At 41.3% G+C, this 15,347-nt stretch overlaps 1 protein-coding gene across 1 annotated transcript; it reads left to right on the top strand.

Moving 5' to 3' along the window:
• Positions 1-499: 499 nt before the first annotated feature.
• LOC117538077 (radixin) lies at positions 500-13,859 on the top strand (the record flags this gene model as incomplete). The annotated part of the gene is made up of 12 exons (XM_034203599.1): positions 500-610; positions 985-1,107; positions 2,640-2,791; positions 3,379-3,462; positions 3,829-3,975; positions 6,132-6,228; positions 6,309-6,472; positions 7,360-7,490; positions 8,391-8,551; positions 10,705-10,797; positions 11,173-11,379; positions 12,832-13,859. Coding segments are annotated over 12 exons (1,635 nt in total), but the record flags the coding sequence as incomplete, so codon positions are not given.
• Positions 13,860-15,347: the final 1,488 nt, after the last annotated feature.

Here is a 15,347-nt window from a genome sequence, read left to right as displayed (position 1 = left end):
ATCAGTATGTAGTGTCTCTACTTTAAAGAGTCCTCTCCTGCTGATGTTCAGGTGTATATCAGTATGTAGTGTCTCTACTTTAAAGAGTCCTCTCCTGCTGATGTTCAGGTGTATATCAGCACCTCTTTTCACCGCACACTTGGACACAAATGGACTTCCAGGCGTGCATAAGTTTAACACGAGTTTCTCTTACTTTGTTCTGCAAATACAGAAACACAAGCAAATCACTGCATTATGTTGACAAGGTCTAACAAGTGATGCATCTGGTTTAACATTCATTGACCTTCTCAAACTTTCATCAAATATACAATATCAAAACATCCCGCTGAACACACTAAATTACCATTTTCCTCACACATACACATCTTATTATTATGTTCTAAAGGTGGGTACACTACAGGCATTAGTTCATATTAGCTAGCAGGTGATACATTCACACGACACACTCTCATTTAACCGGTAAAACGACGATGAAAATGCAATATAAATGTGAATATATTGTGCTGTGTTTCAGGTGGTGAAGACGGTGGGTCTGAGGGAGGTGTGGTTCTTCGGGCTGCAGTACACCGACAGTAAAGGCTACATCACGTGGCTCAAGCTCAACAAGAAGGTGGGAGTCCCTGAACGCAACTCTACAAGACTCTCTGTGCATGTAACCCCCCTTAGACAAACTATTTCTTTCAATTTTAATTATGTATGCAGCTAAATGCATCCCCACAACTTGAAAACACATGATATTTAAATGATGTACAGTAAAGACTCCTGTGGTTTGAACTGTAACTTGCAAGAATGTTTTAGAAGTAGTTTAAAATCTTACTTTAATATTCTGAGGCTTTAATCCAAGCTTTAGTGAAAACATGTTTTTTGAAATCCTCCTGAATCTTAATTTATTCTAATTTGATGTACTCCAGACTTACTCATACTGTATGTTTCCCTGCTGTAGAGACATGTTAATGGTGAGAGATGTGTGTGTTTGCTCTCCAGGTGACGCAGCAGGACGTGAAGAAGGAGAATCCTCTGCAGTTCAAGTTCAGAGCAAAGTTTTTCCCGGAGGATGTTTCTGAGGAGCTCATCCAGGAGATCACACAGAAACTATTCTTCCTGCAGGTACTGTGCAACTGACGGATCACTGTAACGGTCATTATGTTGTGGTGTTGAGGTCAACCCAAAAAGTACTAACACCGGGATGATGTGCATCGAGGCGGTCAAAAAAGCCTTAACCGCTATGATATACTAAGACAAAATGATCTGTTACACTGCGTACCGACGGCTGGAAATGCAGCAACTGCAACGTAACTTAAAATGACGACAGCACAGATCGAGGGTTCTGTAACTGTCCAAGTCTGTTCACAGTTTCTTTTCACAGTCTTTAAACACTGCCAGTGCCCAAACTGTGTTAGCAACGGTCTGTTCACAAAAGATAGCAGACCTCTGGAATGTCCAAATGGATCAATCAGAATCAAATAATCACCCAAGCCGTGTCGTAAATCCTAATAATTGAACAGCGGTTTTCTATATGTGAAAGCGGGGGTGACGCTCATGAACTGTTAGCGCCAGGGTTACGGCCCCTACACACGGCGGCGTGCGTTACCGCTTGGCGGTGGGCGTGTCTGAAGCTTGGGGATTTTTTACGAACAACGCGACCAACAACCAATCACATGAATGTCCCGCCCCGGACATACAAAGCAAATCATTCATGCTACATCGATGCTGGCTAAATATACTGTCTATGCTTGCTAGCTGTCCATTCAAACGAAGTACACTGGATATAAAATCCCCAAACAGGCGAAAACCTACCAGTTTCACCCACTGTCTCTGCCACCTCACCCCATGCCTGGCTCCTCCGGTTTGTATCCCTATATGTAAAGAGGGACTGGTCATATAGTACCGCCACGATCTTTTTCTCCTCCATTTTTTTACATATGGGAAATAACTGCGGTCTGACTCTCCCAACATACACGCGGTTTGATTGGCTAGCGCTCAGATTTGCATACGCGGGATTTGATTGGCCGACGCCTCCGTCGAGGCGGCAAAAGTAGAACATTGCTCTACTTTTGCAGCGAGCACCGCGAGAGAAGCTACGCTTTGCTCCCACAATGCAGTTCGGCGAATCGTGACGTCACCCCATTCAAAGTGAATGGCAGAAGCGTTGAAGCGGCAACGCACGCCGCCGTGTGTAGGCTCCGTTATGCATGCGCACTGCACCTCGCGGGAGCGCGCCACAGCGTAAAGCACTCACAGACATTTCAATGATTTGCACGCCAAAGTTAGGTTTGGAAACAATATCATCTCCTTTTTGTCGGGCATGCATAACACCGGAGCCTCGCTGCGGGGAAGCTTTGCCGCTGTTCTGAGTTTGTTCTAATCTGTCAAAATGACGGACTGCTTTCAGATTTTTCCGTCATTGTTAAAAGAAATCGGTCATAGACGGAAAATATTCGGTTAACGCGACCTCTGCTGTGTTTAGCAATTAACATATAACTGTTGGGATCTTTTTTTATAAATGATAAATGTTAGAAAGCTATATATTTTTTTCAATTTGTCAAAGTTATGCTATGCAGCTATGCTTTAAAATCAATCAGAATCAGAATACTTTATTTAAAATGTTATTATTTTGTGTGAACGTCTTCTCCCTGCAGGTGAAGGAGGCCATCCTGAACGATGAGAACTACTGTCCTCCAGAGACCGCCGTGCTCGTGGCTTCCTACGCCGTCCAGGCGAAGTACGGAGATTTCAACAAAGACCTTCACAAGCCGGGCTACCTGGCCTCCGACCGGCTACTGCCACAAAGGTACACACGCACGCACGCACGCACGCACGCAAGTATTCACACTATACTATACTGTGTTTGTGGGGAGGATCCACGTTTTAATTATTGATCCCCTTACCCCTAAGCTATGTGAAAATTGAAACGTTTTACATAAATTAGCTGTAAGGGATGGTCCAGTGAATCCTAAATACATGTTTCTCTGTTGAAATACAACCCTGTCACTTTAAGACTTTTCCCAATGTTAATTAGGGGGGATCAAGAGAAATATAGGGAAATGGTATGCTGACAAAGGGCTTCACATTTTGCATTTCATTCATTCATACACCTTCATTTGTGTGGTCTTGTCACCAGTTTTGGGTTCCAGTGTCCTGTACAAGAATATTATCAACATTTAGAAATGAGAAGCCGGTGGAAAATAACAGCGAATACAGTTTATTTCAATTTCCAAAGAGACTCTTCATGCAGTCTGCAAGTGGCCCAGACTCACTCAGACCACCGACAGAAACACTTGATACAGGTCTCAAAGTGTACAAAGACACTGGCAACAGCTAACAGAGAAAACATACTGAGGTGTTTATTGAAACATTTCCTTATGCACTTCTTTGTAGAGTTCTGGAGCAACACAAGCTGACAAAGGAACAATGGGAGGACAGAATACAGAGCTGGCATGAGGAACACAGAAGCCTGCTCAGGTAAGAGAGTGTGAAGAGGAGAGAAATGACTGGTTAATCAAAGCTTGAAGACATTGATGCATAGTGTGTGTGTGTGGGTGTGTGTGTGTGTGTGTGTGTGTGTGGTGTGTGTGTGTGTGTGTGTGTGTGTGTGTGTGTGGTGTGTGTGTGTGGTGTGTGTGTGTGTGTGTGTGGTGGTGATGTGTGTTGTGGTGTGTGTGTGTGTGTGTGGTGTGTGTGTGTGTGTGTGTGTGTGTGTGTGTGTGTGGTGTGTGTGTGTGGTGTGGTGTGTGTGTGGTGTGTGTGTGTGTGTGTGTGTGTGTGTGTGTGTGTGTGTGTGTGTGTGTGTGTGTGTGTGTGTGTGTGTGTGTGTGTGTGTGTGTGTAGGGAGGATGCAATGATGGAGTATCTGAAGATAGCTCAGGATTTGGAGATGTACGGTGTAAACTACTTTGAAATAAAAAACAAGAAGGGCACAGAGCTTTGGCTGGGGGTCGACGCGCTGGGACTCAACATCTACGAGCACGAAGACAAGTAACCCACACACACACACACACACACACACACACACACACACACACACACACCGCATCCACTACAAACTCCTGGTCCTCACATGCAAAGCCCTCCACCATCTGCCCCCCCCTACCTCACTGACCTCCTCATCCTCTACCAACCCCCCCCCGGTCCCTCAGATCCACCTCAGCCGGTTTCCTTTCCACCCCCAAGGCCAAACTCCGGAGCTTTGGCGGACAGAGCCTTCTCTGTGGCAGCCCCGAAGCTCTGGAACTCCCTCCCCCAAGACCTCCGTGACTCTGAGTCCCTCACCCTGTTCCAGTCCCGCCTCAAGACCCATCTCTTCGCATCAGTACACTCATAGCCCCCCCCATCGATCCCTGTCTGTCGTTCGTCTGTCCTTCTCCCACACCCCCCCCCCCCCCCCCTCCAAACTGTAAAGCGACTTTGAGACTATGAAAAGTGCTATATAAATTCAATTTAATATTATTATTAAGTAGAACAGCTTTATTTTAAGAGGTTGTGAGACATTGCTTGGGTCTAGTTGATGTTATCAGCATGTCATAAAAAAGAGGAAGAAAATGAAACCACAACGCCCACTCAAATAGTTTATTTTAGGAAGATAGCCTGCTGCAGTAAGTGACAGCAATATACTTTACTAAGAGCAATACATCTCTTATACATGTGTATTAAGTGGCAACATGTATCAACCAACAAATTCTTATTTTGATATCTAAAACAATTAAATGAAAGTTGGGCTGAGCATTGGAGACTGGACCAAACAAGTGGACTTCATTTATTGAATGGGCTGAGCTGAGATTGACATGATTTTTATGACTGAAATGTAATTCAATCCACCTTAATGTGATGGTGTTGGTCACATAGGACTGACTTCCTGTTTACAGTAGGTGCGCTATGACTATGACTCAACATTGACCTGCCTAAATCCTGAGGCCAGGTTTATTATCAAGCACACAACATTCGGATCAGTGAGGAGAATGTGCTCAGAAGTTGCACCAATATCTTGTATCATGGCGAGTGTCTCAAGCTACTTTGCATGTAACAGTAAACTTTCAAATCAAATCAAATCAAGTTTTATTTATATAGCACATTTCTAAACGATTTTTGGTCGAGCCAAAGTGCTGTACATAAAATAAAAATAGCCTACAGTAGAGACACTTTACAGCAAATACAACAGCACAGATTGTTCAAAATATCAGTATGAGAAAAACGACACCCTCTGTCCTTAGACCCTCTGTCCTTAGACCCTCTGTCCTCAGACCCTCACATCGTACAAGGAAACACTTCCAGAGAAAACCCACAGTTTAAAGGGGAACATGGGAGAAACCTCAGGGAGAGCAACAGAGGGAGAGATCCCTCTCCCAGGACGGACAGACGTGCAATAGATGCCGTGTGTAAATCGAAGAGATAATACATTTTACAGCATATAGATCGAATGTTAGGAAATGCATGTGTCTGTAATAAGAAGATGAATCCACGAGGATGTCAGCTACAATCCTGTGGAAGCCATCAGGGAAGCAGCATGACGAGACCCAAGGCAGGACCGCAGAGACAGGTTCAGCCACGACCCGAAGTCCACGACTTAATCCAGAACTCAGGATAGAGGATCCAAGAGGACTACTTTGAATAACTTTTGATCCTTATGGTCTTTGAAAAGTACTTAACAAATGTTAAATTCTTTGGATTAAATCTGTAGAGGTTAAAGTACGGAGCCTGTAAATGGCAAAAATACATTAACGAAAAATCCCACTAAATAAAAAATTGATAACTTCCTGTTGAGTTTGGATAATAATCGCCCCAAGAGAGATATATGTTTTATTCTACTTGTGCTACAAACTGGGATTCAATACATTCAAAATGGGTTTTGTTCTCTAGTTTCCACTGTCGATTTAAAGTGTACACATTGTCAGCTTTCTGGAGGACCTTGGATTGAATTGGTTTGACAACAGCGCCCTCTTTTGGACAGCCGATGCACAACCTGAAGACAGAAAACTAAAAACACCTCAAAGCCTTTATCCTGACATTTCAAAAATATTATAGTTTTGTTTACTTTCAAGGCATGGAAATTTGCTTATAAAATTGTGTTCAAATATTTAAGAGGTAACGCATCTCCATCAATCTTTTAATCTTTAATAAAATATCTCTCCTCTCAGGTTGTCCCCAAAGATCGGCTTCCCCTGGAGTGAGATCAGAAACATTTCCTTCAACGACAAGAAGTTTGTCATCAAGCCCATCGACAAGAAAGCCCCAGTAAGTAATGTTGTGTGACTGAAGATATATATTTGTATTGAGTATATTTGAACACCTTCCATCCCTCGTATCTCCTGCAGGATTTTGTATTCTACGCCCCTCGGTTGCGGATCAATAAGCGCATCCTGGCGTTGTGCATGGGAAACCACGAGCTGTACATGAGGAGAAGGAAGCCCGACACCATCGAGGTGCAGCAGATGAAGGCCCAGGCCCGGGAGGAGAAGCACCACAAACAGATGGAGAGGTACACACGCTGCGTATTTTCTAAAATGTTATTTATTATAAGGTGACTTTGAAACATAGTTCTAGGGGCTACAGATGAAAAATTGCCTCTTGGATAACTCTGGCACATTTTCAGCATAGTTTAATGTACCTGTTAATTAAATCAATAAATACAAAATATAGTGGGCGGTTGGATTGGAAGCACCATTTTCCATTATTCCAATGTGCCCTTTTGTCTACATAATGAATTCAACATGTATATTTTCTACTTTCTTGTTTATTTCTAGTCGTTTAATTTTGATTGTACAATGCCATGTCTTTTTATGCTGCTGCAACACAAAAAAATCCCAAATTGGGATCAATAAAGTACTTCTTATCTTATCTTATAAACACTGGCACAAATACTACCTTTAATTGGTTTATATGACAGCATACACACATACGTATATTGGAGTTATTCAAATAATAAATCTGACACTGTCAAACTTTCCAGTGAATTCTGTGTGGGATTGAGTAGTTTGAGACATTTATTGTTTAACAAATATCAGCTGTTTTGTTTAAGGTTTTTGATAAAGCTCCATGGCCAGTAGGGGGCAGTGCTGCATCGAAGGACACATGCTAACATGCTAAGTACTCATGTGCAGGGCAGGAGCTGATGTTACTGTGTAAAACACCACAACCACAACATAGCTCTTTTAATGTTGGTTAAAAAAATATTATATTGTGCTGTACAAAAAACATTTTTGCTCATGACACCATACAATGAAGTTTTCCTATATCAATGTGTCAATTTAGAAAATTCCAATTTTAAAAAGTCCATAACATGCAGTTTGCTTCTGATTTTCTGGTGCATGATTAGAATGTTCACCTGCTGGCTGCTGTGACCGTTGTTTTGTGTTTTCCTGACAGAGCTCAGCTGGAGAACGAGAAGAAGAAACGAGAACACGCGGAGAAGGAGAAGGATCGGATAGAGAGAGAGAAGGACGTGCTGCTCGAGAGGCTGAGGCAGATCGAAGGGCAGACGCAGAGAGCTCAGAAAGGTACTGTGTGTGTGTGTGTGTGTGTGTGTGTGTGTGTGTGTGTGTGTGTGTGTGTGTGTGTGTGTGTGTGTGTGTGTGCGCGCATCTGTGTCTGTCTGTGAACATATACAAGTTTGAAGGAGTCTGTAATGTTAACAAATACAATAAAAAGTAAAGAAAATATAGGGTAAATTGCATATTTCACGATTTCGATGAACTTTAACTTCGCTTTGCATCGGCCAATCGGTTTGCTACTCACTCACTGCGAAGTGGACTTAACCAAAACACGCCTGTTTTGCTATCCTGGCCCCTAAATGGTGGAAGAAGCTCCCCCTTGATATCAGGACATCAGAGAGTCTCCACCTATTAGGTCCCAGACTGAAAACTCACGTGTTTCGACTGCATCATTGCTAACGATAGAAAATAAAAATAAATCTCTTCTGTCCGTAGCACTTACAAATGATTTGGCTTTAAGTGAAGGGAATGCAGTATCACTTACTCTGGTTGGATTATAGATAGGAAAGTAGCTGTGGGATTCTTGCTTTTCAGTTTGTTTCTCCATGCTCCTTTTCGAGTATGGTGTGTTTATAGAGACATGTTTTGTAAATAACTGTTATACATGTACGGAACAAATAAAAATGAAATGAAATGGTTGAATGCACATAAAAGCGTCAGCTAGATGAAAATGTAAGGTCACTTGAACATTACGAGGTGGTCTGATGTATTTCCCTGTGTGTTGGAGATTAAATCAGAGATTAAATCAGCTAGATGAATTGTAATGTTCACTTGTGTTGGGGTTTGAGGTGGTCTTAAAATCTATTTCCATGTGTGTTGGAGATTCAATTGTCAGCTAGATGAAAATGTAATGTTCACTTGTACATTATGAGGTGGTCTGATGTATATTCATGTGTGTGTGTGCAGAGCTTGAGGAGCAAACGCGCCGGGCGCTGGATCTGGAGCAGGAGAGGAAGAAAGCGAAGGAGGAGGCGGAGCGGCTGGAGAGAGAGAGGCAGGCGGCCGAGGAGGCCAAGGCAGCGCTGGCTCAGCAGGCTGTAGACCAGATGAAGAACCAGGAGCAACTGGTACCTGCTGCACAAACACACACACACACACACACACACACACACACACACACACACACACACACACACACACACACACACACACACACACACACACACACACACACACACACACACACACATACACACACACACACACACACACACACACACACACACACACACACACACACACACACACACCACACACACACACACACACACACCACACACACACACACACACACACACACACACACACACACACACACCAGTAGCCTAGGCAGAAATGAACTTTAGGGTGGGCCAGCTTTTTCCAGGAGGAAAAATGACTTTAAAGTCGGCCTGGCCTATAATAATAATAATGCCCATTGCCAAACATCGTTGTAGCATTTCCCTCCGAATAATGGTCGAAGACTTGACTGATGATATGAATTCATTGAAATCTCCAATATCAACGTAAGAGCTATAAAGACACAAAAATAACAAATACATTTAGGCTCCATCCCTATTAGAATCACTTTAGCATACTACCAAAAGTGAACTGTAAGCAGACAAACGAATTAGGACACAACCTACATGTTTATATTATAGTTAATACCAACTTTGTGCCTCTTCGGGGGGTGCTAAACTTAAACATAAACTTTATCCTTTACTTTCTCCGTCTTTATATGTAGATTAATCTCCGCTCCTTTTCTCCGTCACGTTGTTTACATAGCAACAACAACTTCCTGTCAACAGCGTAAACTCACCTTCAAAATAAAAGCATCTAAATAACACAGGAAGTTAACCTAGATTACATTTAAAACATATTTACAACTGCAACGAAAGTAACAAAAACAATGTAATATCCTTTTCAGTTTCACAGAACACAAATTGAATTATTTACAATCGTTATTTACTCTTTTATTGCAATAACAGCAACAATAGGTTGTAGCATTCAAATCTGTTCATGGACCTCGATCAGTGGTCCTCGCTTTTTTTATTTCTCTCCAACGAGTTACGCAGGTACTTCCAGTCTACATATCCATCCCTCGTAAATGTACCTTCAGCTCCTGGGCTGGGGAAATGTCTGCACATTTTATAGAAAAGCGCGTCCCTGCAGGCAGCTCTCTGCCTCTCTCACGTTACTATGGCGCGCGCCGGAACCAACAACCAGTTTTTACCGTAAATGAATTCGGTAAAAATCCAAATGTACACTGAAGCTTTCTTAGGGTGGGCCAATGAGTACACTGGGTGGGCCTGGGCCCACCCAATACACACACACACACACACACACACACACACACACACACACACACACACACACACACACACACACACACACACACACACACACACACACACACACACACACACACACACACACACACACACACACACACACACACACAGAAAAAGAAGGAGACGGTGTTTCGTTTTGTACTGCATTGCGGTTTATGTGCTGGATAATTGAATGACTTTGTGTATGGTTTGTCTTAACTATTTTTTTTCCTTATTTGATTATTATTTGTCAGACTTGTTTCTGACAGGCTCATTAAAATAAGGTCAAACCCATTACAACACCCACACACCATTCACAGCCATTCTTCTCCACTCCCACATTATTACTGGTTAAAATGACTTTACCTTGAAAGGCATATGCTAATCTTTCGATCAATCCATTAAATGTGACTTTCCTTTTAAAAACCTACATCTTTTTAATCTACTTGTACAGTACTTCCTGTTTTGTTTTTCTTCCTTTAAACCCATTTTACACTCTGCTTAAAGTGTATTACTATACATCAATTGACTTTGGCGCAGGGGCTAGAAGACAGCATGTCAACATGTACCTAACCCCAAAATATATCCATTTAGCATGTAGTCTTAAGGGGTGTGTAAGTCACCTCGGTTAAAGGCTTAAGAACAACAACATGTAGTGTAAAAACTAATAACAGACAGTGTTTCATTGGTTTAGGCTTTAATCATACGAACACAGGGGTCTGTACAAATCATATAACATGTAAGAAGAGGACATTTATCTACTATCAGTTTCTCAAATAAGCCAAGTTTTGTTTCCATATTGTCTGTTTCATATTATATTAAACTGGAAATACCGTTGAGGTTTTCAGGACTTTTGTTTGGACGCCACAATGAGCTCAATTTGTTAACTTTGTGTTGTTATTTTTGGACAGGCTGCTGAGTTAGCGGAGTTCACTGCCAAAATCGCTCTGCTCGAGGAAGCCAAGAGGAAAAAGGAAGATGAAGCAACAGAATGGCAACACAAAGTAATGTAACCCCTGTATTTACATAAATATTCTCTGCTTTTATTTTGGGATACAACAACTGGTAATCAATTCGTAATTATTATTAATATTATCATAAATTATATGATTAGACTTGTATTTTTTATTATTATACAACATTTGTATTCTTGTTTTTATTGTATTATTATTGTTATTATTATTATTGTATTCTTTAATTAATTGTATACATGTTTCAACTCACTATTCATACTGTTATTATAACATTTGTTTAAAAAGTTATTTGACTTAGATGGCAAACCTACCCAGTGCCTGTAAAAGTCTTCAGGTATTACATTGTGCTTCAGTCCAAATCTTTCTGTAGACTCACTATAAGTTTCCATGTGTGTCTTTTTGCAGGCGTTGTCAGCACAGGACGACCTGGAGAAGACCAGAGAGGAGCTGAAGTCGGCCATGACGTCTCCTCCGGCGCCAGAAAACGAGGAGGAGGACGAGGCGAGCGCCGAGGCGAGCGCCGAGCTCCTCAGCGAGGGCGTGATCCACCACAGCGAAGTGGAGCGCGTCACTGAGGCGCAGAAGAACGAGCGCGTCAAGAAACAACTGCAGGTACAGCTCAAACATTACTCTCTTTTAAAATTCTGTTGAAAATCCCGATATGATAGCATCTTCAGATTTAGATTGCTTAATTGTCCATTAAATTGGCAAGCTCTTATAGAGTGGTGCAGGGATGACGTATTTTTGTAGACCGACCCGGAAGTAAGCTGCGCAAGGGTTCCCTCGACAAAAAAGCAATGGGATTTCTCCATAGGATTTTGGAATATTGTAAAAAATAAGATCTGTGGAAAACGAACCTGTTTGATAAATGCACGTTTTGTTCAGCCGGATGATCTCCACGTGTTTACCCTACTTTTATCATTTTCGAATCATAAATCTAATCGCCATAAGCAAAATGCTAACATTATGCTATAAAGGAACTACAGCCAAGTACAGCAGCACGACTTCAACGTCACGCCAACTTAAGATCGATATTCAAAAATACAGTTGAAGCATTTGTTATAACAGTTTTCAAGAGCGCTGGTACTTGCTTTCAAGCAGAACTGGGCAAACAAACTTAGCGGGAGTGTTTACGTGTTCGGCGTAATGACATACAACGTCCTCGACAACTTCTGTAGTCCTATTCAGCCAAAAGCCTAAAAGTCGCAATACGATAGCATCTTCAGATTTAGATTGCTTAATTGTCCGTTACATTTGCAAACAGGCTCTTATTGAGATCGGTCACAGAATGTATTCTTATTTCTTTTTACTTGCTATCATGCAATCTGAATCTGAAGAAAGAACTTCAGGTACAGCTTAAAACATAATTACTTTTTTTATATATTATTCAATTTAGCATACCTTCAACATACCTTGCACATTTAATAATCACGCTAATATCGTGTAGCCCTGTGTCACATAGCAAGCCATGCTAGTGTAATACAAATGTTGCATAACGACATAATAATAATAATAACAATACATTTCATTTGTATAGTGCTTATTCTAGTGCTCAAAGACGCTTTGCATAATGCATCCAAATACTGGCTTGATACATTTAAAGGTGGGGTATGTCATTTTGGAGAAACCAGCTCGAGTGCGCTAGAATTTGAAAATACACAGCCGGAAGAAATCTGCTACTTCCTCACAGAGCCCCTCCTCCAACACACACGAACGCGCACATGACCAATGAGGGCACGAGGTAAGTTTGTGCCCAGATGGAAGGCTGACAGGCAGGTAGGCCATCCAGTTACTTTAGCCGGCTCAGATGATTGGTCGTGCTTTTTACAGCGCCACGGCTTCCACAGATGACTTTTGTTATGGATTTTTTGTCAAAGCACTTCAGATATTCATTGCTATCGGGATGTTAAGAGCATTCAATGGAATATAACAACAAGTGTATCTCGAGCCGGTTTCTCAAACGTACCTACCCCACCTTTAAGTTGATGCATCGTGGCTTATTATGACTTATTCTAAAAAATCCACCACTGATCTCATCTATATCTCTGTCTCTCTTCTGTCCAGGTTCTGAGTTCAGAGTTGGCCGAGGCCCGCGATGACACCAAGAAGACTCAGAACGACATGCTGCACGCTGAGAACGTCCGGGCGGGAAGAGACAAATACAAAACCCTGCGCCAGATCCGCCAGGGCAACACAAAGCAGCGCATCGATGAGTTTGAGTCCATGTGAGCCGTGGAAGAAGGGTGGACACCACGATGAAAATAGACCGTTTAGTCTGCCATGTCAACGCCTCACACAAACCTGCTGCCTCCCCAGGAACTCCTGATCTTATTTTTCTATCCAGGAGAAAGACCGGCTGACGGGCTTTGTAGCTACGCCAAAGCTCTGCCTAGCAGTGGTTGGCCAATCACACTGCTTCCTGCTTTTTAGAGCTCCGCCCCCATCCCCCCCAACAAAGCACACGTCTTTTAATCTGTCGGGAAAATAGCAACTAACATATCCTGGCATGAACCTGGACTTCTCCCCCCTTTTACAGTACTGACAGTTTTAAAGCTTGCATGTATGATAGTTAAACGACAGGACCTTTAGACACAACCGGAGGATTGGTTGATGTCGTGCTTTGACTCAACAAAATGAAAAGGCCATTTGTAGCTCGTCGATGTTACCGGCACGGTTTTCCGTAACGCTTTAATATCTGTACCTTCCTTTTATGTCAACAATTTAAATCATTTGTTTAAAAAAGAAAACCTGCCTTATCGTCTCATTTCCTTTCAGTCTGGGTTACTTTTTGTTGTGTTAGGAAAGTCAGACATTTAGTTATCATTGTTCTGTTAATATTATATCAGCTAATTTATTTCTTCTTCTTGAATGGTTGTCAGTTTACAAATGCTCACTCTGATGAGAAAACTAGATTTGCTTATTTTACACTGCATTCAGTTAGACATTTGTTCAAATATATATGTTGCCCCACAATAAAGAATGAATTTATATTTCTAACTTTGAATCCACAGTATGATGATGAGTCCGGACTGAGGTAGATTAGGATTCATTCATAGAAGATTTTGTGTCAGATATAAATGTTCGTAACCTGACGCCTGTGTGTCTTTAATTACTTTTCCGTTAGTGAATTATTTGACTATGCGTGAACACACAAAATAGGGAAATGGCTGAGTCACTTCTGGATTTGAACACTTATTACTGCACCACTTTATTGAGAAAAAAAGGAAACCCATAAGGAACGCATGAAAGCTTGAGTAGGGCTTTTATTGCTTACTTTTACATCACACACAAGAACAGTCAACATGTCTCATTTGGCCACAGTTTCCCAGAGTCTTTAGGTATGACAGGTTTGTTTTTCGTGCTTCAGCTTTGGGTTTCATTGCCTAAAGCTCAGTAAAGTTCAACATGCCTAAAGCACAAACATTTGAAGAGCCCCACTCCAAAAGACATGTTTTCCTACAATAATAAATACATGAAAAAAGACCAGATAAAACTTGTTTGTGGAAAAGCAATTCAGACATTTTTTTTTTTGTTGCAGTTTAAAACAATGCCCAGAAGTGTAGGTGCTTCTGACTGGGCTTAATCAATAGACCTTATTAATCAGCACAGTTGTACACATGTTTTGGAATAAAACTCTTCATCTGCCAGTAGGACACAGTGACACAGCAGCAATGGTCAAACACTTTAATATCTTCTTTTACATTTTGGTTTAATATAACCACCATTGACCTGAGCAAAGGGGAAACATTGAAAAGCAATAAACAGCATCTTACTTGGCTTTGGACCCCAAAAAAGGTGGCACTTTATTTTGTTCTGTCACAGATACAAAGCGGTATTAAAGCACAGAAGAAATAAAGATGGTATTAACTGGGATAAAACAGGGACATTGTTGCATTTTTACATTTCTTTCACATTGGATTTAAAAAAAACCTGAGTCCATTTTAGACAAAAGAGCAAGACATTACAAAACAGCAGGCTATTTGTCTAAATGAAACCCACATACATTCTTAAAAGTGTATTCAGACTCAACGAGAAAGGAGAAAAATGCCAGAGGATGTGTTCACTGTGGAATACAGGTTACAAATATTCAGTATATATGACCTTTGTGTCTGTCAAGGTATTATGAGAGCCTGCAGCATGGATTTGATCCCTGATATGTTTAAAGCAAAAAAGGGTGAAAACCTTTGCTACCGTGTTTTACAACAATGCTATTATAGTTTACAGAAGAACTCATAGGCTACCTGAAGTCACATACCTTCTTTAGAAATTAAAAGGCTGTGTCGAAATCGCATACCAATACAGGATATACACTAAACTTGGCATGACAAATGATCTGCAAAGGAATTTCCAGCGAAAACAAATTTAGCAGGAATGTCTAAGTATGAGACTATAGCTTACTGGACATACTCAACTACCCAAAATGCTGCTTTTTAGACCGTCCAATGGGAAATAGCCCAGCAGATTCAAATAATTGAACGTCATGTAAGATAATTACGATTGATGTAAAGAAAATGAGAGAGCAATACATAATGTACTGTAGATGTAAATATGCCTTAAAATAAACTGGGTAAAAAATGAAA

Source organism: Gymnodraco acuticeps, unplaced genomic scaffold, assembly GCF_902827175.1.
Source record: "Gymnodraco acuticeps unplaced genomic scaffold, fGymAcu1.1, whole genome shotgun sequence".
NCBI classification, from domain to species: Eukaryota; Metazoa; Chordata; class Actinopteri; order Perciformes; family Bathydraconidae; genus Gymnodraco; species Gymnodraco acuticeps.
This window is presented reverse-complemented; position numbering and strand designations above follow the sequence as displayed.